Genomic DNA, 24,119 nt, shown 5'->3' on the forward strand with positions numbered 1-24,119 from the left:
AACACGCGTCAACCCATCACTCGCCTCCCGCTCCGAATCCGGAGCGATTCCGTTACTTGTGGAGGTGCGGGGACCGTTTTCCGGCAGGAAGGTCCAGTCTAAGTTTATTTGCGGCTTCCGCTCTTATTTGCGAGTCATCGGTTTTGCTCACCGCCCCCGGGAACCGAGGGAACCGAAGTCGCCAGGTAAATGCCCTCTTCCTTGTCCGCAGCACTTCCAGCGAGGCAGCTCCGCTCCGTCCTGCTGCGTGGCTGCTTCGCCGCTGTTGTACAGCACGAATCGCAAAGCGGGGGCAGCGCTTAACTCGCACAGCTGTCACCGGGCCGCTCTTTTCCGTTGCCCGCCTCCCGCGGACACCTCCCTGCCCGGCTCCGGGGAGAGGGGAGGCTGCCTCGCGTTGCACAGCCGCCGCCGCGGGGCTTGCGGGCGCCCGGCCGCGTCGTTATTCCGGCCCGCCCGCGCCGCTTCTGCCCGCGGCTGCGGGGGGCGAGCGGGGGGATGATGCCCCCGCCGGGCTGTCGGCCGGGGAGCCGCGCGCGGGGCCCGGCGGGAGGCCGGGGGTAGCGGCAGCGTCCCCGCCGGCCCGAAACGCGGCGCCGCTGCGGCGGCGGAGCCCGGCCGCGGCCCCGCCGTCACCGCTGTCGGTGTTGTCCCCGCAGGCCGGGCGGGGGCCGCCCGCAGCCAGCCCGCCGCCGCCGCAGCGCGCCGCCCGTCCCCGGGGAGGCCCGGCGGCGCGAGGCCGCCCGCCGCCGCCGCTTATGCAACACATCATCGATAACCACCCCGACATGGCCACGGCGCTGCTGGCGGGCGAGAAGCTGAAGGAGCTCATCCTGCCCGGGCAGCAGGACGACAAGGCGGGCGCGCTGGCGGCTCTGCTCCTCCAGCTGAAGCTGGAGCTGCCCTTCGACCGCGTGGTCACCATCGGCACCGTCCTCATCCCCATCCTCCTCGTCACCCTCGTCTTCACCAAGAACTTCGCCGGTAAGGGCGGCGGGAGGCCGGCAGCGGGCGGGGTGGGCGCGCCCTGACGGCCGCTGAGCGGGACCCTTGGGGCCTTGGCGGGCGGCCGCCGCCCCTCGCCCTGGCGCCTTGGCGGGCGGCGGCGGCGCGGCGGCGTCCGCTCCCTAGCAGTCGCCTGTGCTGAGGAGGAGGCGGCCGCCGCCCCTCGCCTTCGCGCCTTGGCGGGCGGGGGCGGCGGTGTCGCGCTGGCGGCCGCTCCCTAACGGCCGCCGGTGCTGAGGGGGCGGGCAGCTGCCGCCTGGCGCCCGGGTGAGGGGTGAGCGCCTTTTCCCGCCGGTGGGGAGGGTGCCCCGGCCGCCCCCGCTGGGCGAGCGGCCCCGCGTCGCTGACCTGCAGGCAGCGACGGCGCGGGGAGGTGTCCGCTGCCCTGCAGCGGCTGAGGGCTAGTGCGGGAGACGCGGGGTGCGGTTTTATCCTCCTCGAGGTGGATGCTGGACAGGTCCTGAGCTGGACCCTGGCTGACTTCGAGCATTTGTCCTGACGTCAGCTCAGGCATCGACAACGTGAGCGTTTAACTGGCCTGCTAGGGAGAGGCAGATGCTTTCGTGGAGACTGATACGACATATGGAGACACATGCGCGCTCTGCTTTGCCATATCGTGACAGCGGAAGTCACTGACGTCTGTTTCTGTTGAGGGCCTACATCTTGCATACAGCCGGTAACAGTTTAAAAAGCCTGGTTTGATTGCCCGTCACCGCCAGTGCAGAGTCTTTCCAGTCTAGGAACGTCAGGTTTTGATGAACCTTGAAAATTACTGACCCAGTAAACTGTTATGACGCCTTTTAGGCCATTAGCAGATATGTAAACATGGTTTTACTTTCTGAAATATAGGCCTGATGACTGTAGCTGCCAGTGCGTGACTGCTTTTAAGGTTCCCTGAAGCTCCATGTGAAATTATTAGCGCTTTAATATACAGGACTGACCTGGCAGTCCGTAGGTTGTGAGGTTAGTGGCAATTGGGTGTATTCAATCAGTCTAAACATACCAGCATCAGGTTCTTGCTTTGCAGTCTGCCTTGGGATTGACTTCCAACACTTACGTATCCTTAATACTCATTTTCATTATGAGATAAAGTTAAATTACCTAGAAGAATAGCCACTTGCAAATGGAGTCTTGAGATTTTTCTTAATTATAGTTAAAACTTTTTCAGTCTACCTCAGTTTTTAAACATAGTTATATAGCTCAAGATCTGCAGCCAGTTAGTGATAAGAGCCTCATTTTTTGGATGGTCATCTAGAAGCATCTCAAAGAGACCGTATTTTCAGGGCATGCTGAGCTTGCTAAACATCTGAAAACTGTCTCTTCATAGCAACTGAAAGGCAGGATTCAAGGTCACCTTTGGTGATCCTCTGTAGAATGCAAAAGCTTGGGGATCCCTTCCTCTATCTGGTTTGTAGAGAAGTGAACTAGTAAAAAGGCAATCCTGCAGAAGCTCACGAGACTGCATACCTACGTATGTGCCTTCATACTGTTTGAGATGTACGGGTTTGAACCTCAGCATGCCTAAAGATAACCTTGGGGGCAGGAAAGGTCGTGCCCCTTCATGTGTGTTCCTCTACATTGTTCAAGTTTTCCAGCGGAAGTCCTTTGATAACTCACTGCTTGTGCAGACAGCAGTAACTTGTTCTGTGTGAACAAATCCTCTGAGACTGCAGATTGCGGAGGAAGCCTCAAGTCTAAGAGACTCAAATTAATACAGTGGACGTCCTTCTGCAAGTCTAAACTGTGGTCCACACAAGTATGTGGAAGAGAGGGGGTCTACTGAATTTCTGCATTTGAGTTTATTTTATGCTGTGGAAGACTATTCTCCAGGCTGATGGTTGTGTTCCAAATTTGGTTTTCAGAAGCATCAAAAGCAGTATCATTTGTGTCTACTTACAAACCGTGTATGCTCATTTGACCCAGTAAGCTATAGGGCAGTAACCTACTGTGTCCTGCCAGGGCAGAGCTTCCAAGACAACACAGAAAACACCCTTACATCTTTGGAAAAATGTGGGACAACCCTCTTCTGTCATATGGTGTCATGTGTTTGTTCAGATGGTCTGCAGTTAGAAAAATAATATGAGAAAAAGGAAAAAATTAAGGATACAAGGGAATGTAATACAAACACTGTAAGGGTCTGATGAAACTAAATAGATTCCTGTTTGGAGTGGAGTTGAAGAGCTCAGGATTAGTGGATTCAGTTCTGCTTCCACAGAGTTCAAGAGCAAAACTCATTTTAAAGTCACCTGAATCAGGTGTTACTCTGTTACAAAACTGACTTCTTTACTAAGTCAGGCTTGTCCGGAGACACTGAGGGTGGTAATAACAATAGTCCAGCTGGATACATACCTATTCCTGATTCTGCAGTTTGTGTTATGTTTCACCCATGCACTGCCATTGATCTTTCAAAAATCTATCTTTGTTTGCTTGCTTTGGATACTGCTCCCTGTGTGCAATTTAAATATTAGGTAAGAAAAGTGCAAACTTTGCTGACAAAGTTGAGTAAGGTTCCTGCTGCCCCTTTGGCTGTGAATATCAAAATACGTTCCCAAACTTTGCTTTTGAGCCCTTGTGTGCATCAGTTATTTCTTCAGAATAGGAAATAAAAACTGACGCTTACCGTTATTCCTACTCCCGTTTATGATATCCAGTGCAAGCCATGGAAAGCTATCATCATGCCACTAAACTGACAACAACCCCCTTTTCCGGGGTCTATCCCATCTTATTTAATCAGTGTTGGTAAAGCTCTTGAAACAGTGGTGTGTGCACTTGAGACTTAAAAGTGTAGTGATCAAAAAGCAGTGGTTTCTCGCAAAACTTTTTGCTCTGGTTTGGAAGAGCCTCCATGGTTAGTGCGTAGAAGAGATAAAAGCCTATGTACTTCTCTGATCTACCTTTGAGTTTGCGTGTGTGGGATCAAGCGTAGCTTAAAGCGTAGTCAAGAGCAACTGTACAGTCCAGTGCAAGTGTAGTGAGAGTTGTTTGGCCGAGCGGCGTGGGCGTCCTGCCCTGGGGGTGTGCAGAAGGCACCCTGTCCCAGGAGGGCTGGGCGTCCGTGCTAAGCCTTCTGGGGTCAGAGGCTGCAGTGGAGCATGTATGAAAGCAGAGTTCAGCCCCACAACACAGGACAAAGAATGAGTGTGTTGTTTATTTAAAAGATGATAATTAGCAACCTTAAAAATCATTACGTCTGTAGTATAATATATTGTACGCTGTAGTTTGCCTGTGGGTGAAGATAAAGTTATTTAGTTAATTATGTTGTTTTAGTGCCACGGGCAAAGTCGTTGTTTAGGTTAATGCATTTGCTATCCACGTAAGTGATTTGTTTGTCCTCGTATTGGAGTGTTCTGATCTTTACATCACTTTGGAGAAATTAAATTACAAATTTCTGTTTTAGTAGCATAAAAGGCAAGAGCTGGTTGTTTAGCGGATACTATGCTGATTTTCTGAATAAATCTGAAAAAATAAAGCTGAACTTAATATGTTACAAAAGGCTTTAAATTAGGTATTGCGCTTTTCTTCTATTACGTGCACCATAGAATCATAGAATGGTTTGGGTTGGAAGAGACCTTAAAGATCATCTAGTTCCAGCCCCCCTGCCATGGGCAGGGACACCTTCCACTAGACCAGGTTGCTCAAAGCTTCATCCAACCTGGCCTTGAACACTTGCAGGGATGGGGCATCCACAGCTTCTCTGGGCAACCTGTTCCAGTGTCTCACCACCCTCACAGTGAAGAACTTCTTCCTAATACTTCATCTAAATCTACCCTCTTTCAGTTTAAAACTACTACCCCTCGTCCTATCACTACACTCTTGGTTAAAGCGTCCCTCCCCAGCTTTCCTGTAGGCCCCCTTTAAGTACTGGAAGGCTGCTGTAAGGTCTCCCTGGAGCCTTCTCTTCTCCAGGCTGAACAACCCCAACTCTCTCAGCCTGTCCTCATAGGGGAGATGCTCCAGCCCTCTCATCCTTTTTGTGGCCCTCCTCTGGACTCGCTCCAACAGTCCTTCTTATGTTGGGGACCCCAGAGCTGAATGCCGTACTGCAGGTGGGGTCTCCCCAGAGCAGAGCAGAGGGGCAGAATCACCTCCCTCGACCTGCTGGTCACGCTGCTTGTTACGCAGACCAGGATGCTTACAGTATCCTTCCAGCCTGACTCAATGTGGAAAAAAAAAAGAAAAAAAACCCATCCTTGGTTCACTTTTGCCCTATAAATGAATCTGTAACATAACCAAAATTTATTGGGAGATAAAATTTTTTTTCCAAACTTCACTATGAGATGGCAGTGCATTTTGGGTGAAATTGAGCTCTCTGCAGAGGGAAGGTGTAGGGCATACACATCACTAGGATGTGCTCCTGAGAATTAAAATTCAAACTGCAAAGGAGTCAGTAAGAGTTTGACTGTTGATTTCAATGGCAACAGGACTTCACTCTGATGGCTGAAGTAAGATACGATTCTTGCATTGGCCCCTCCGCAAAGAAATGCATACAGCCTTTTTTTGCACTTCCTAAACTTTGTTTGTAAGAGAAAAGAAAGTCACTCAGCTAACCTCCTACATTATTAATTTGTGAGTCACCCAATTCTCCTTTAATGTTTTTCAAGCAAACCAGTGTGATTCCAGAAAGGATGCCTCTAGAAAGTTAATTAAAATAAATCCATGTCCCGTATTTATACTGGGCATGAGATCATCATAAAGTCATTTAGGAGCAATAGTTAGCTACCCCACACAAAGAAAGCCCACATGAGCACCCACAAGAGAAGAATGAATATTGTTTCCCTTTCTAAAACTCACCAATAGACAGATTTCATATAAAACCAGGACATCCTGTATTTAGGGGCCAGTGTACATTGACATTGAGGCTAATAAGGAAAGTTTTGGAGGCATGTTTCTCTGACCCAGTGGATGGATCTGTATTTAAGTATAATTGGTTTTCTGGAGTCACGGGGCTCTCAGCCCTGGTGAAGGTGCCTACAGAAGGCAGCATAGGCTAAAGGAAACCTCTCCTGTAGTAAAGTCCTTGTTGAGAATAACAGTGCACACAGTTGGTAGTCCCAAGGGAACTTACTTCAGTTTGCTCTGTTTTTGTTTGGAAATTACCGCTTTAAAGTTAGAAGTTAAATTTTTTATTTAAACATGGATACCAGTGTGTTTGAATTCCTATCAGAACAGTGACATGACCCCTATCACACCCTATATATCCTTAGGCATCTGCTGCAGCACTCATGCAAATGTATATGCAGTGCTTTGCAAAGGTCCATGCTTGTATCTGACTCGTTAGAAGTTTGTTTTCTCATACCTGAAGATCCAGAAGCCTGACTTTTCATTCGCTAGCAGCTTGAACAGTTAGTTATTCTTGTGCAAACTAGAAGTAAAATACAACCAATATGAATGGAGAGTTCAGATTTGGTAGTACTGCACTGTCCCAGTGCAGGAATAGGTGACAATACCAGGTACTGGCTGGTGGAGAAGCAAATTGTAAGCCTGTAAGTATAGGTTGTCACTTGTGTCCTTCCATTTTAGCTGTGTTGGAGCCTGCTAGATTGTTTTCTTTCCCACAATAAAGGTTTTGGGGTTCTTTTTATTTAGTTAGTTAGTTATCTATTTAGTTATTTTTAAATAAAGTATTTAAAGTGTTTCCTTGATGAAGCAGACTACCCTTAGGCTAATATTTAGTGAAAAAAAATGGTAAAACACCAAACTTTAATTAAATGCTAGTAGGTAAGGCTCCGAGATAGGTAGCTCTAGTCCAGCTATAGTCCGTGTTGGTGTTCAGCAATTGTTTTTAGTTATGATGTTTCAGTATCTCCTGTCAAGGCATGGTCAGTCTGGAGAAGTATGGATCTAGATAAAAAGTGGTTAGTCCTTTAATACACTTTCACTTCCTTTCTAAAATGCACAGAATGAGGATTATTAGACTGCAACATTCATTACCAGTTTGAAGTGGGTCTGTTTGATGTTCCATGTGTTTTTCATCCTTTCCTCTACTATCCTGGTTTTTACCATGGAACTATTACACACAAACCACAGCCACAGGTAGGATGCTGCTGGGTCAGCAAGTGCTGTATTCTGTCCCCTGTGACCAGCAACGATGCTACCAGCAGCGAGTGGCAGCCTTTTGTGGCGAAGCGTCTCATGGCATTTGCTGAACTTGCAAGACACTGTGCTACAATCCAGTAGATGAAGAGATACTTGGCTTTCGTGATGTCCAACTTTGTTTGTATTGTTTAATGTTTTTAGTAAGCAAATGGTTTAAATATTCCAGTTCAGTGTTGTGCTGTGTTCAGAAGCAACGCTATCAGTAACGTCTGTGGGAGGTTCTGTGTTTAAGGGACCAGAGAGTGGTGGGCCCCAAAGGAGAATACGTTGCTATTTCTGTTATGTGTTATCTTCACAGTACTGAAATATTTTGGTTTCCAAACTTTCAAAAGCTGTAGGACTGATGTGGTCACTTACAGGGATTGCTAAGTCACATCCCTCTTGTATAGTGCCTCGTGCTTTCTATTCACAGTGAGTTATTCTTTCCATATTGCAGTCATGTTTGCTTTTCCCTCAGAAGTTGTTAAATACCAATACTTTATTAAATCAAAGCAAAACAGTCATCCAGTTGGATTTTTATACTTTAGTCAAAAGCCAGGCTTTGGCATTGATTTTATTGCTAGGTTTATAAAACAGTGACTACAAAATACCAAAAAGTTGCTCATAAATACTGTATTTCTATGTCTCTTAGCAGTTACATAGCTCAGCCCTCTGCCACCCTTCTGCTAGAAAATTCTCATGAGGAAGTAATGGAAGGAGACAGTAAGTTAAATGACTGAAGGGTCAGTTCAAGTTTTTATGTTTTATTTCCTGATTTGTAATCATTTGCATAAGCAATGCTTACTTCACTGTGTAATACAGTATATGAGTGAGTTCAATGTCTTTTTATGCATTTCACCCTACAGTATGTTTGAAATAGTATATGTTGAGGATTTCTGTATTATGAGATGGAGTTTTATTTTGTATTTCTGGTCAACTTTTCTTATTTGTGTTTCTGTTTCAAGCTGTGAGCAGGATATTTATATACGCTTTCTTAGGTGACTTATCTGATAGATGGCTTTTGATCTTATTTTCTATTTTTTCTCTTTAACTGAACTTAAAGCCACATATAGTAAGAAAGTGAAGATGACGTTTATCCAAGTGATTATTGTTAGTGCTAAGAGTGTAGGGCCAGATTGTTTTATGTACCTGATGACACCAGTGCAGAAATTGGTTCTGAAGTGGTCTTAGCAGTGAAAAGAGAATTTAAGGAGTGTCTCAGTACCACTTGGGTTTAAGTGCTTTCTAATCATGTATTTTTAAAAAGAACTGAAATCATACAAGCAACCACAGGCTGGCTGCAGTTCAACTGCTGGCTGTTTGCACTGCTGATGGAATTTTTCCCAAAGGGTAAGGGCAGTTCACACACACACAAACATGAGGTGTGAATAAGATATGTGAGCTGGCTCTCCATGAGTTTTGATCATTTAAAGATTTGCAGTTACACAGCTAACTGTTAATAGAAAGGTATTCTTGAGGAAATGCATGAGTCTCACATGTGTAATCATTCCACTGCAGTTCCTAGTGGCTACAGGTATTTTTCTCTCATGAATTCCATTTCTCAAACTTCATTGACACATATACATCATCTTGTTTTCATATGGACTTTAATGACCTTGTTTGCACTACTAAGCCCTTCATCTTCTCAAGTGTCATGTATGTGAAGAGGTCCAAAATGTGCATGAGATTTAGCTTACTACATGCTTTCAGAGACCTTCAACAATTTGAACAGATGGTAAAAAATATTTTTGCTTAAGAACTACTTAATTCATTCACCTTTGTCAAGAGGAAACCTTGTGAATAAGGAAGAGTAAGGTCAAGACTGTTTTTCAAAGCTACCCTGAAGTATTTGAGGCTTTTATTCTCCCTAAACTAGATGGAAATTATACAACCATGATCTAGAAGAAATCTCAGCTTGTATTGTTTCTTAGAGCTGTAAAACTCTTCAGGAAGAATCTGCATCATCACTGAGTTCCTTGGGTTCTGTCAGTATTAAAAATTACTGCAATGGGCACCTTCAGTAGGTATACACGTTTAATTACAAAAGCCGAATAATTTTGCAGTAGACTGGCATGATTCTTGTAGAGGTTCCCTTTGTTTCACAATACAGGATTTATTCTAAGAAAAACACTGAAATCAGTGCAGATATTTACATCATCAGGGATTTTGTCCCAGGCATGTATTATACTCTTGCATTTGAAGTGGAAAAGACAGCAGTTCATTATGATAGCAAGGTTTGGGGATTTGTACTTTTCTTTACTGGCACCATGTCTTGTCTTGCAGAGACAGAGCAGTGATGGAGCCAGGTGCTGAGATGCGTGGTGTGTTTTTTGCAGCTTAGAGCTCAGTGGCTATTTCTGGAGCATTTTAGTTGTATGCTGAAGTAATTATTTCAGCATTTTGAGGTTGAGGTACCTTATCTTCTGTGGGATCCATGATCTGTTCAGGAGGGCAGGAGACCTCCACACTGGAACTGTCAGAGCCCCCTGGGAGCCTTGGGGGGCTGATTCTCCTGGCTCTGTTGTGATAGATCAAAACAGTTCTGATACTTTACAAAACCCAATTTCTCTACACATGGAGGAACCAGTTTTCCAAAAAGCAATAGACCAGCCATGTCTGCCTCCTAAGTACTATGTTATTAAAATAAGATTATTACCTAATGAGCTAACTATTGGCATTTTTCTTCTTTTTCAATATGAAGTTTTCCAGGTGCTGTGTTTATGCCAAGAGGTACTTAATACAAGCCATCTTTTTCATTTCTAGCCATTAAATAACAATAATGCAATAGAACAAACCTGCTGTTTCCTGTTGCTTCCTGTGTTTGTATTTTGCGCTTGACATAAGAAGCCACCTTGTTTATGTATCATCAGTTTCACTGGATTTTCATAATTCATTTCACTTTGGCATTTACATGTTCTTGCAGTTTACTTTAGGTATTACTCTAGTCCATATTATCATAGTGTCTGGGTGCTTGTGTAGTTGCTTTGGGGTTCCATCTCAAGAGGGTAATTTTTGAATTGCCCCAAACTGGTTTTTTTTTTCCTTTGGAAAACATTAAAACATTTATTTTCGCACATTACTTCTCCTATGCAGAAGATCTGTACCTCACCAAAATTCCACTTACCTCCTCATGTAAGTGCTAAATTTAGAAGTAAATATTATTCAGATCTCTTTTGTATGACTGTCTGCATGGCTGAATTTCATTAATTGTATTTTGATGAATACATTCTTTTAAATTCAGATCTAACCTTCCCTCAAATCTTAACATAATACAAAGCAACATTGTAATACAGAAACACACCTCTATGTACAAATACAAGCATTATAATTTCCTTCCAGGTGTTTTCTGTGTTCTCACAGAGCTCTCTTGAGCACAGGAAGAAATGCTCCTAGTGATGTTCAACAGTACAGTTACTATAAATATGCTCTCTTTCCAGTGATGTTACCATCATACTGCATGGCCATCACATGATAGATGTTAGCTCATTACTGAAGAAATATTCCTCTATAGAAGCAGCTTAAGGGATTTCATTTAGGTGCTTCTGCACCTTCTGCATAACAGTTGCCATTTCTGGAATAACCTTATCTAACAGACTTAAACATACCAACAAAGTAGGAGTAGGTATCTTTCTCTCCTGAATAACCTGGGCAGGCGTTACAAGTCTTTAAGCCTCACATTGCTGGTAAGTGAACTTCAGCATACCAGCTAATTTTAGAAGACCAATGTTCATTACATACAGGGAATTCAGTTCTGTAAATTTATATATACACTAGGAAAGTGCATTACTAATTTATTGATTCTGCAGATCCAAAATATATGCACTTCAAGCAGCAGTCGTCCAAGGAAAAAAGATCCAAATTGTAAATACGGGAACACCTGCTGCTGCCCTTACATTGCAGTTACCCCTGTGGGTAACCCATTACCTATCAGTCTTTCAAACTGCTTATTTACACCTCACCCATCACAACTAATCCTTGTAGAGTATAGGCCAGTAAAACTTACTAGCAGCAGTGGTTTCCTGTCTCATTTCTTTAGGGACTTTCTTTTCAAGATTTTTTTCTTAAACAGGACAAGTGGTTTCAGAGAGTGGGCAAAAAAGGCTATACCTTACCTTGTTGATCATGGAGAAATTTGTACCTTAGGAAGACTTCATGGGCATGGAACCTATATTCAGATTTGGAAAGAATATTCCCTAAGAAAGGTAAAGGTATTGTCTTTTTGTTTTAATAAAAGTAATAATTCTTAATAATTAGCTTGCTAAGTTAAGGCTTAGTTTGATGAATGTTTTCTTTTCTTATTCATATGAGTAAACTTGGTGAGTTAAATAGGACTGTATGACTACAGTTGATACACAAAAGTAATTTCAGGAATCCATCCTCATGCTGTACTAATTTCTAACCTTTAAATACCCTTTAAATAAAGTAGTTTAAATAAACCAGTTAAATTAAGGGAGTTTTTCCTTTGGCTGTGAATTGATTTGGGTATTATCCAGCATTTGTTAAAATCATATTCAAAGTAGAGAGTTACATACTCCTTGTGGACTGCGTGACTGAGATGGAAAACCTGTATACTGTTTAGATAATGTTATACTTCCTTAGACTACCTTTTCAACCTCAGTAACATGAATGTTTTTTGTTCTTTTTTTCCAGAAAGAAGAGGATCCAGGACATTTCTTCTTTTCCATTTAAAAATTGCCAAAAACTACTAAATAAATTATTTCTGTTTCTCAAAATAAACAGTTTGCTACCTGCTTTCTTGTGCAGTCCTTTTAGTACCCAAGATGAATGAGGCACGTATGTCTGATTGTTTACACGTATGTGACACAATGTAAGGAGAGCAGTATGATAAGGGCTACCCTTGTCAAATACTGGCATTTATTGCTGAATTCAGGGAGTTTCTCATTTATCTTGGCTGTTAGAAACTTGTGTTCTGGCATCTGATGGGCAGGGAGATTCAGAGATTCTACCTAAATGCTGAATTTCTCCTTGGAGTCAAGCAGAGAGGACCGTACAAGGAGTTCTTCAGAGAACTTGACTGGAATGCCAGCTTTTCTTTATAGGCAGGTTGGGCACCAGCATGAGGATGATCTAGCAGCCCTCTTCAAGAGGGCAGAAAGCCAATTGCTAGGAAGCACTAGGCCCAGGGTGAGTCTGTAGTATATTTAACTCAGTAAGTACACTTATCAATATACTTACCTGATACTTAACTCGGGTCTTCAGCATGAGAGTTTAGGCACTTGTCCAGGAGCTGGGAGATCCAGCCTGTTTGGCAGCAGCTAAGCACCTCTTCTGGGGCCTATAGCCAATGTAGGGCCATGGTGGTCAGGGTGAATGTTTACTTCTAGATCCTCAAAGAATTTTTTGCACAAGAGGCATACTTACCTTTGTCTTGGTGCAGCAAGCACAAGAATTTTCATCTTTTTTCAGTTTTTTATGTTTTCTGAAAACTGGGTTCCTTTTTTATCTTTTTTTCTGTCTGCTGTTAGAAAATTGTGCTATTCCTTCTACATTACTGAATTACTGCACTAGAATGCTGAAATCATGCAATTCAGCTGGAAGATTAATGAGGTGTGATTTCTTTTTCCAGAATAAATTCTAAAAGCTGAAGGTCACAGGAGATGTACACAATTTATTATTATGGTTTATATTTTGCTTTGGGTGAATATACTTTATTTCACTGGGAATACAACAGGTGTGAAAAGTCATTTGCCTTTTTATATAGGGGCATATACTGTTTATTACTAATGTTTTCCTTTCTTACTTATTAATGTCTACCAAAAGCATTGTAAATGTGTTGTCCATATTTATTTAAATAACTTTTGCTCATAATAGTATTTTAAAAGCTTGAAATTGACCCCCCTACAGTGTTGTTTCTATGTACCATACTCCAGCTCACTTTTTTTTGCAAGGTTGGGGTTTTTTTTATACATAGGCAAATGCACACACACAGAGCCTCCTTGGTGAACTATGCTGTTGATACCTCATCATTCGATTGAGATGCAATACTGAGGCCCAAGCTCTAGCCACTTGTATTTCAATGATAGCCTTCTAGCCATATTTTACCTAATATGTTCTTAGTGTGACTGGCCATTGCATTCATTTTTGGAAATGGCCCTTTCTCAAAAGTAAAAAAATTACTCCTGCATGAATCAGCCATTCTTGCTGGACATGATGTGAAGAAAAAAAAAATTCACCTTGAGGACAATCAAGCATTGGAGCAGGTTGCACAGGCAGCTTGTGTGGTGCCCATCTTTGGAGGTTTTCAGACTGACAAAGCCCTAATCAAGCTGGTCTGAACTCAGTCTTTGCCCTGCTTTGAGAGGATGTGGGACTAGGTAACTTCTGAGGTTCCTTCCAGCATTTCCATGATTCTGCATTAGGGTATAACTTCAGGGAATGGTCTAGAACAGCAGTTACTGGATTTTTCCATTGGTAACTCCATTTCCAGATCTGAGATGCATTTTTGCAGTGGGAAGTTTCACAGGGGTTCCAATCCTAAACTTCAACACCCCAGCCCCTTGCTTGAGGAATTTCAGAACTTACAGTATTGTATCTCCTGGTCGAAATTAAGCAGGAGATTTATTTATCTAACATATTTTCATGCCTAGCACTTGCAGCCTGACAAACAGCGTTTCATTCAGGGCCTCTTGAAGAGGGCAGTTGAATATATACTAAAGTATATGGAGATTGGGAACCACTGAAAGGATGTGGCTGACCTTGGATTGGGAACAGTAGGAGTGGGAGCCTGTGCCTGCAGGAATCCCACAAGCATTTCTCAGAGCCTTTACTAACAGGCAGCAGACTCAGCAGCTCCTAGCTTCCACACTTTGCCTTCACTCCTTCTTTCCATACTCTCTGTTTGGATTCTTTCTGAAGAGTTTTTTGAGCACAGCCCCTTCCTTCATCCCTCTCCCTACCCTGGCTATCTTTTCACAACCATGTGCTCTCTTTCATTCCCCTAAAGCATGCCACAGTACTTCCTGCAAGTCATTTTTCTCCATTTAAGTAGTACTTAAACTGATGGGATGAGATGGTACAGGATGGAGCATGGGAAAAAAATTAGCTGCCAAGGGATTTTAATTTTTCTAGTGGCATAACACAATCAATTATATTACACAACTAAGTAATTCTGTGTTGATTATTTCATCTTGTTTGCATGTCTAAAAAATTCAGTGAGATGTCTCTCATACCTTATCCATGAGAATAGATTTGTGGACTTCTAGAAGCTATTTACATGCATAGTAGGCAGAATACAATGTATTTATGTACAACTGTTGAAAACTTCTGATGTAGTGCTCCTGTGACCATCTAATAGTACTGAAAAAAGGGAAGCTAAGCTTCTTAGCATGCATCTTTATACTCAAGTCAGTATAAGATAAAGTATAATTTACTTTATAATATATTAATATCAAGGACTTTTTTTCCAATGTAGTAATTATTTCTGCACAGCATTAGCACAGGGTTACTTAGTCTCTTAAAAATTATTCAAAAGAAACATTTCCTGGAATTACAGTGACTGTAGGGAAGTATTACTGAAGACAGGGCTTGTTCTCAGGTATTCCTAGTGATGTTTTCTGAAACTCTGTTGAACTTCATATTCTGGCATGCAGTTAACGTATTTGTGTCAGTGAACCTAAGGGCAGACCTTCAGACTTTGAACTTACTAAGATTTTACTCTGAGCATCAGAACTAAAAATCTTGCAGTAAGCCATCACATTTAATGCAGAAAAGTTGATTTTAGTATTCCAGCCACCAATAGCAATGGCAGCTTAGTTATCTTACTTTTTTTTTTTTTTTTGCCTTTGCTACAGATGCACACATGTGCAAATCACAGACACATGTCCACCCTGAACCACCTTTTCATTATTGTTTGCAACTGGCAAAAGATTATTTTGGAGATGATGACCTTGCTCTCCATTGGTTTTTTGGTACGAATTTCTGTCTCTTGGGCTCACAAGAATGTAGCTATCAAGGAGAGTGGAGGGATAGATTATATTTATGGGCTTAAGCCTAGACAACATTGAGAAGATGACCAATCCACTCAGCCATAATAATGTCCCCTAACCTTTTAAAAAAATTTCTTTACAGCAGCTTATTCTATTGTCTTTTCCTACATAATTAAACAGTTATGCCATATGCAATTAAACTGCAAAGTCTTGGGAAAAAGCTGCATTTCATGATGACTGGAGTGATTATATGAAAAAGAAACTTCCTAAACTGCCAGGGATTTTCAGAATTAAATAAGAATGTCAGTAGACACTTCCTATATTTATGAATATGAAGTTAAAAGCAAATACATTTTTTTCTATTGCATTATCCAATGTCAGAGCTATGATTTTAACACTGTTACAGCTTTTTTTTTTAATGCTACTTACCTGTCAGGAGAACACTGTAAAATAAAAAAGTACATCTGTTGTGCCTTCTTGAAACTGCATTAAGTAGGGTCCTCACAGCTAGAGTGAGCTATATGTGTGAGAACAACTTGTTACTCCCCTATCCTCATCAGATCTGCATGTTGAGATCCAGCTATGTTACTGCCACCTTTTATAACAAACAAGATTAGTTACTGACATGGCACTTTTCTTTCTCATTTATTCCCGATTGACACAGTTTGCAGGGGAGAGGAAACAGGTCCATACGCTACCATGATGGAATCAAACACCTTCGTGGTGTTAAATGCCAGGTTGAAGCTGCCATCGCCTAAGAAGTAACATTCACAAAAGCTAACTCAAACCTAGTGGCAGTCTTGCTTGGCAGCCTCTTGTCAATGAAGAGAGACAGGCTCCTCCAGGCAACAGCTAAATTAGTCTTCTGCTTCGAATCGTTGTCTGGAAGGGTATTCCTCTCCTCTCTGTTGTCTGGACCGTTTTCTAGATGAATGAGTTTCCTAAGCCTGATGATATGCTTTGTGAGTCAAGTCCTATGCTGAGAAGGTTAAGCTAAATTCCCCCGTGGAATAACTTTACCAAAATTAGTGGCATTCACTGACAGCGAGTATGGCTCAAACATATTAGAAAATGCCATTTGAATAAAATTGCGTTGTAACTCCACTGCCCCCACTTCAATCAGTTATCAGAAGTCCCACTGACTTCACTGAGGATTGGGTTTCATCTGAAGGGTCTTGGGATTTACATGGCATGTAATGAAAATCATGTCAATTTAACAAATAAGCAAAGAAAATACTAGACTAGCATCAACAAATAACAAAACATTGAATAAGAATGGGACACCATGCTCAGCTATCCCAATAAATTAGAGATCTCTCACAACTTACCAGGCAGTGGGAGCAGCTAAAAAAGTGTTTAACAGAGGAAAAGCAAACAAATTCCTGTAAAATGACATTTGCTTTCTTTACTGGGCTGGGCAGCTCCATTTTTGAAGTAGCCTCTAATGAAGCTGTTCAGTCTAAACCAGAGTTGTGAAGCTCTTCAGACTTTTTTCACTGAAGCAGTGGCAATGGAAAGTGCAGAATTAGTCTCTAAGTGATCCGTTCAACATAAATGTAAATGTTGCAACATTTTGATTTGTTTCCCTTTTTTATTTATAAAATAAATATATATTTGATTGTCGTATATATACAATTTTGGCAGAAGTCACCTTAGCTTTCAGGTCTCAGTGAAGAGAACTGTTCACAGTTTATTTGGTAGTAACAACTGATACATGAATCCAAAACTAATCCTTCTAGATTATTTGTATGAATACTTGTTGCTGTCTTCCCACGTATTCGTGGTGTTGAGACCTAGGAGAAATGAACCCATGTATGTCACAGGAAACTAGGTTTCATATTGGCAGATTCTACTGAGCTCAGGGACACCCAATTAAAAATATTTCTGCCTATGAGAAATGCACCACGCTTCTTTGCCTTTTTTTTTCCCATGGGAACATTTTCACATAGGAATCTACTTTGCCTCCTGGGAAATCATACAGTAACTCTTTGATAGTAGAAGTTGAAATTATTTGTATGCATCCCTTCACAGGGGTGTTGGGAGGGCATGTAATTACCGAAACCAAGAGTCAGTGAGCATTTTTCTTGTAAAACATGGCTGTAAATACACAAAAATAGTCTAAATGGGAAGCTGTGTAACATTAGACTGCTTTAAGCTCTCCTCTGAGGTTGAAGTTAGATCATTTTAAAATAGTATTCAAAAGTGATTTTAAAGAACTTGCAGGGCTTACTCACTTTACGTGCTATCTTGGGTAACATCATTTATTCTGTCAACTCTGTTTAAATTGGTTGTATTTTTAGAAAAGAATCCTCACTGAATCACTTTTTTAAAAAAAAAAAAAAACCCAACAATTTTTGTGCAGTCCTCAGCATGTAGATCTCTGTAGGTCACAGAAGAGGTTTACACCTCAACATTTTACTAAAGAACTAGTAAATGCTTTTGATTTGCTCACATGTGAGAAGTAGTTGGTCAAGTAAGGAGTCCTCTGTTAAGCCAAAAGGATTAGAGGTTTTTGCCTGCCTATTAATTTTTAATATTTTATTTATTGTTCTCAAACGACATAATATTTTATTATTTCTCTTCATGATTTGTATTATTAAGAGAACAGTACCACCACTCTCTTCCAGTGAGCTGTTCTTGATCTGAATTGTAGACTGTGTTCAGAACTGGAGCGAGCTTGGTGTTCTTGAGCGATTCTCAATTCAAGCAAACATGCCTTCTTTTATGGGTCTCATTTTAGGAAGCTTTTTAAAGGTATACCAGAACTCTGTAAAATATATTCCCTTTGTATTGCCTGCCAAAACATGAAAATATGGTCTTCCTCTTTGAAGAAGGTGTTTTGATAATGGTCAGTGTTATTTGGGCAATTAATATTGTTCTAGCTTTCACAAGTTTTTCTATCTTACTTTCATATATTGCCAGAAAAATGTAATTGTATAAAAACATAACTTATCTACTGGGTCGAGACAAAAGTCCTTTTAGCCCAACATCCTGTCTCTGATGGTGGTAAAAAGCAAATGCTCAGGAAGGAGCGTTAAAATAGACAAGCATACTTCTTTGGATAAACCCTTCCACCCTCCAGCAGCCTGTGGCTTAAACATGTCCTGAGAGAAAAATTGCATCATTATCTGGGTATTTAATAATCCTTGCTATACTTTTTCTTCCATTACTTTGTCTGATTGCTTTCTTAATCCACAGTATTTGTTTCTTCCATAATACTATATGACAGCGAGTTCCAGCATTTGATTGTACATTGTGTAAAAAACAATGTTACAGTTTCAAATGTAGAATTAAATTGTCATGGTGATAAATACAGTTAACACACCAGATTCTGTCCTGGTCAGTCACACTTTAATTCAAGAATGTTAGCTGGGAGGGATACAGTGGACTAAATGCTTGTATGTCTTTAAGTTTTAATTTTTTTCTACTATATCCAGTGAGTGGACTTTATTAATAAGGATTAAAAATATTGCCTTCAACTACATCTAACTTTTTTCTATTTAGAAGAATATTTAGCTGGGATGCACCTTAAATTTCACCTAAATGAGCCTTTCAGCATTTGCACATATCCTCAGCTACTGTATAGTGGATATCAGGTCTTTCAGCTTTACAGAGTTTAGGTCACAGTTGCTTAGGATATTGTTCTCAGAGAGGTAATTAAACCAAAACATGTATTTCTTGCTGACTTTTCCAGCTCAGGTTCATTCTAAAACTTCCAGGTAAATAGTTTTGCCTGAGGGCTTGTGAAGATGTGCGCAGGCTGAGCTGTCTAATAGGCATGGAGGGCTTAACGGTCATGTAAAGATACAATAAAATAAAATTGTTATAATTTGAAATGTTTATTTTCCAGAGCTCCTTTTGTAGGTTAAATGCACAGCAGTGACTTTTCTCTCTGTTATACAGAGGAGCCAATATACTGTTATACACCACACAACTTCACCCGCGATCAAGCCTTGTATGCCAGAGGATATTGTTGGACAGAATTAAAAGATGCCTTGCCAGGAGTTGATGCCAGCCACTGGCCCTCCTTGTTTGAGCATAAGTTCCTACCTTATGCACTGCTGGCTTTTGCTGGGATAATGTACATTCCAGCTCTGGGCTGGGAATTTCTGGCCTCTACCCGACTGACTTCAGAGCTTAATTTTTTGCTTCAGGAGATCGATAACTGCTACCACCGTGCAGCTGAAGGGCGGGCACCCAAAATAGAGAAACAGATTCAGTCCAAAGGCCCGGGGATCACCGAGAGAGAGAAGAGAGAAATCATTGAGAATGCAGAGAAGGAAAAAAGCCCTGAGCAGAACTTGTTTGAGAAATACCTGGAAAGAAGAGGACGAAGTAACTTTTTAGCTAAGCTTTATCTTGCAAGACATTTGTTCATCATCTTTTTAAGCATCATACCAATTACATACTTGTCCACCTACTATGCTACACAGAAGCAAAATGAATTTACATGTGCACTAGGAGAGCCTCCAGACAAAACAAGCAGCTCCAAATTGCACATCAGAGTGAACTGTAAACTGCCATCTGTCCAGCTCCAGCGGATTATTGCTGGTGTAGATATCGTTCTCCTCTGCTTCATGAACTTGATAATCCTCATCAACTTAATTCACCTCTTCATATTTCGCAAGTCTAACTTCATATTTGATAAACTGAACAAAGTTGGAATAAAGACCAAGAAACAGTGGCAGAAGTCCCAGTTTTGTGATATCAATATTTTGGCCATGTTTTGTAATGAAAATCGGGACCACATAAAATCATTGAACCGTCTGGATTTTATTACAAATGAAAGCGATCTGATGTATGACAATGTGGTACGCCAGCTGCTTGCAGCGTTGGCCCAGTCCAATCATGATGCCACTCCAACCATGCGTGATTCAGGGATCCAAACAATAGACCCAAGCGTTGATCCAGCAGACATTGATGCTAATGAGCAGCTCATCATTAAGAGACCAAGGAAGAAGATGAAATGGATCCCAACTACCAATCCCCTTCCTCAGCCATTCAAGGAACAGTTAGCCATTATGAAGGTTGAAAACCATAAACCTGAAAAACCGAAGCCTGTGCGGAGAAAAACAGCAACAGACAGCCTTATAGCTCCTTTGTTAGAGTCTGCTGCAAAAACCTCACAGCAATCGTCCACTCATAAAACGGAGCCAAACGCCATCCCAAGCACAAGCAGTGAAAAAAAACACACACGACACTTTTCCTTGGATGTTCATCCGTATATACTTAGTAGCAAAAAACCCAAGCCAGAGATTCAAGCCATCCCCTCGATGCCTACGTCAAAAAGCCAAGAAGGTGGATTTTTAAACCAGGAAGAGAATGTTGTAGTACACGTTACCTCCTCTCTCAAAGGTACAGTATGCCATAATGCCCGTACCACCTCCAGAGACCATAATTTGCATAGCTATCTTCAGGAACTTAAAGCTTTTCTGAACTGTTTGACCTACCTTGCTAGATTTTGGGATAGCTAATAATCTTAGGGCTTGCAGGCCTCAGAAACAGAGGTTCTCTCTCTTTAACAGCTATATGGAGGATAAGGATTATTACAGCTAGAGCTGTACAAAACAGCCTGCAGGCTGTTGGTGCAGGTAATTTTTCAAATGTAAGCATATATTCAGTTACAAATGTGGTCATGCCTTGCCAATGAAATGAGGAGAGTTTGGCCTCCATGATACCCTTCCTGCTCCACCAGCACCTAGCACGTTTCAAACCTGTGTTATTTTCAAGTCATATGGAAACTGCCATGGTAGATGACCAGTATTCTGACCAGGGATAGCCACTTAGGATTGTGTGAGAAACTGTGCTAATGGCAGTTAAAGCTGCCTGTAGAAAAAAAAAAATCTCTTTAACTACCAATTCTTAGGGGCTGACATGTGTTTGTCACCCAGGAAATCACAACTTAGATCGTTGATATTGTTCACACAAGAGATGTTTGAAATTATCCTTTGTCTCATGCGGACCAGAGGATGGATGGTCTGAAGTGTGGGTGCCGGTCAGGGGTTCAGGAATTCTGCCATCTCTTCCCATGTGGCTTCACAGGAGATGCTCTTTCTGTGCCCCAGTTTCCTGTGTGTGTCTTGGAAATCCTGTCTCTTTCTTACTTCAAAGGAGTGTTTCAAATATATCAATAATTACTAGGTGCTAGAGTGATGAGGAAAGCCATGTGAGCATTAAGAAAAGTGATAGATCAGTCGATAAACTGATAGACAGGTAGATATCTTCTTGTTTATTTTTGTAAGCTACTGATATAAGAAAGAAGCAGTATGCAGTTGAAGTTACAGAAAGATTTGTACGTACTTAAAGCAATGGCTCTCATCTCATTACAAGCTAAGACCTCCCTCTGGGCTTCGACAGACTGACAGCTACCGTCACCCCACTGCCCAGCAAAGAAGTGATTTGAGGTATAAAAGTTTCTGTCACTTCCAAATCCCTATGCTCCTTAGAGCCCTCCAACTCCCCAATATGCATGTGAGCTATTCTACAGCATTCCTTATCCAGTCACCTGCTCTGATTTCAACTCCTCAAAACTACTGGGGTTTTCTGGTCTCAATTACCTTTATCTAAATTAGTGCTTGAATATTTTAAGGGCAAAAAATAATTACTGTAGTTTTGGGGCTCTGTTAATCCCCATTCCCATTAAAAACTTTCAGCTTTGCTTTTGAGTTAGACCTACATTGCAGTCCATCAGGTAAGGTAGACTTACGATTTGTGGAAAGAGACATCAGTGAATGTCAAATTGCTGAATTCTTTCTAAAGACAAGTGGCTTACAATGTGTAACCACTAGTTTTTCCCATGGAAAATATCAGTGCCTTTTGTATTCCATGCTGTGGATTTCAACAGTCATAACATTTGTCAAAACATTAAATCATAACATTTACAAAACACCTGCCAGACTGTAGAGGAGAATAAAAAATACTTTTCTGTTGTTTTTTGTTCATTTTACGAAAATACCATCCACATAAGGAAGCATGAGCATGCATAAAAAAGAGCGAGATTTACAAAACCCATTTGTTGTTTGTCCTATTTCCCCGAGCTTACAACCCTGTTGTTTCGAAACAGTCCTGTTGGATTTCTCAGAGGGTCCCAAGAACATTCATTTTTGGGTCCAGTCCTGCTCCCACTGAAATCAGTGGCAAAACTGCCAGTGACTTGTATTGGTTCAGGACACTCCTCCCTGATGGACTGGAAGGGTGAAAGACTACCTGTCTTTTAACTGGCTGGTTTGTTTTCTTTCAGACACCCCTCATCCTGCAAAAGAGATCCTATACTCGTCTGAGGCATGCAGAACTGTGCCTGCTGCTGGGGCTTTTGTCACATGTAACCACAACCATATAGCCACAACCGCTGCTGCAACGAGCATGACTTTGAACCAAGTCAAGCCAGAGCCAACACCCGCACTGAACTGCAACCCAGCCCACCCTTTGCTGCACATCAACACACTGTACGAGGACCACGAGGAGGACGTTTCAAACATCGTAGACAATGGTATTCACTCACCAACTGACACCGGGGAAATTCTCTCCATCCCTACCCCAAAGCAGATAAGGTTGGCAACATTCGATGAACCCATGGCAATCGTGAGCTCGGTGGAGTACTGAAGACCCCGGGCTGCAGAGCCGTGCCCTCATGGCCAGGCCCAAGACCACGGCAGCGCGGGCCGCGGTCCCCCCAACGAGGCAATTCACTGCATGAGCATGGGGAGTTTTCACACAGACTATAGCTTTTGGTAATAACGCCAAACGGTTTTCAGGATCACATCATGAGCACTGTCAGTCATTTGCAGAATAGAATAAAGAAAATGTGGTGGAAATAGACCTCGAACGCCCAGCCAACCGTTAGCTCTAGCTCGAAACTATAGTTTCCTGATTTAAACAGGGATTAGCACAATTTATGAACATTAAGAGTCTGATGGCATGCCACAGTAATTTTAGTGAGTGTTTAAATCCTTTGCATTCGGAATCACTGATTAAAGTTAAAACAACATGGAGGTGAGGTAAACTCTTTTAATGGCAGCAGTTAAATAAGAGTTCTTTTCTAAGCAGAGAGGATTTTTTTTCAATTCAGGATTATGAAAAAGTTATATGCAAGCAAAATTTTTGTTTGTTTGTTTCTTTAGCTCGCTAATGTTGGGCTTGATGGAGACTTAGCTGAAAGGGCCTCACTACCACCAGCATTTAAGTGCAAAAAGATTGATACACTCAATCTCTTGCATTTATAAATGAAAATACCTGAGGTATGCCCCGCCCTTTAACAAGCTTATATGTTTGATGGAAGATGATGAAATGAAGAGTTTATTTTTTTAACTATATTTTACCATGGGAAAAATTACTTTAATAACTTTTCAAACCAGGTGTTGCTTTTAACAAAATGTGTAGAAGAGAGTCATTGTAGCTGCTTATTTTTTCATAGTATATTTATGAACCAGGTTAGAAACTTTCATGGGTGCTTCACTGATACGAAAAATCTTATGAAGGTTGTTACAAAATATCTTACAGAATATGAAACCAGCAAAACTGTTTTCAAATAACACACAGTTAAAGAAGTCTCTGATTTTAGGTCTGCAGACTTGGCTAGTCCTTAATTCAGCAAACACTTAAGGCCATGGATGGCACTGAAACGACTCATGTGTCTAAAGCTAAGCACACACTGAAATGGCTTTGCTGGATCTGGGCTCTAGTGCAGGCAGACAATAATCCTGCAGTATGTGCTATCACTCTGATTCAATATTTGCCTTCCTGGGCTCAAAGCACATCTTCATGCCCATCTTCCTATAACTACAGTATGTGTGATTTAATAGAAAACTCTAGTATAACTAAAACAGCTATTAAAAGTGTATCATGCAATAACCATTATCAGCAAAATTATAGTGAAACAAAAAGTGACTGTGTTAAAATAATATTCCTAGCTGCATTCAGAATTATGGACTATGTGTGTTTGCTTCAAAATTATGTATAATGGTAGAAAAAATATGCAGCACAAATATGGGACTGAAATCTTGAATTTATTTTTAATTTATTACCTCAGACATGGATATATTATACCAATATTTAATGAAAATAGCACTGAAAATAAATACCTATTATTCTGAA

General features: G+C 41.5%; 1 protein-coding gene across 5 annotated transcripts; it reads left to right on the forward strand.

The window, feature by feature from the left end:
- Positions 1-65: 65 nt before the first annotated feature.
- On the forward strand, positions 66-24,119 carry PANX2 (pannexin 2). 5 transcript variants are annotated; one of them, XM_069801946.1, is made up of 5 exons: positions 66-185; positions 660-984; positions 18,930-20,381; positions 21,357-21,430; positions 22,267-22,369. In XM_069801946.1, the coding sequence occupies exons 2-4, from the start codon at positions 759-761 to the stop codon at positions 21,386-21,388; spliced, it is 1,710 nt and encodes a 569-aa protein (XP_069658047.1). In that variant the 5' UTR covers positions 66-185; positions 660-758; the 3' UTR covers positions 21,389-21,430; positions 22,267-22,369. The 5 variants fall into 5 exon arrangements, with proteins under 5 accessions (XP_069658047.1, XP_069658044.1, XP_069658049.1 ...); XM_069801943.1 differs by lacking the exon at positions 21,357-21,430 and having other exon boundaries at positions 22,267-24,119; XM_069801948.1 differs by lacking the exons at positions 660-984; positions 21,357-21,430 and having other exon boundaries at positions 73-185; positions 22,267-24,119.

This window comes from Haliaeetus albicilla, chromosome 14 (genome assembly GCF_947461875.1).
Source record: "Haliaeetus albicilla chromosome 14, bHalAlb1.1, whole genome shotgun sequence".
Classification (NCBI taxonomy): Eukaryota; Metazoa; Chordata; class Aves; order Accipitriformes; family Accipitridae; genus Haliaeetus; species Haliaeetus albicilla.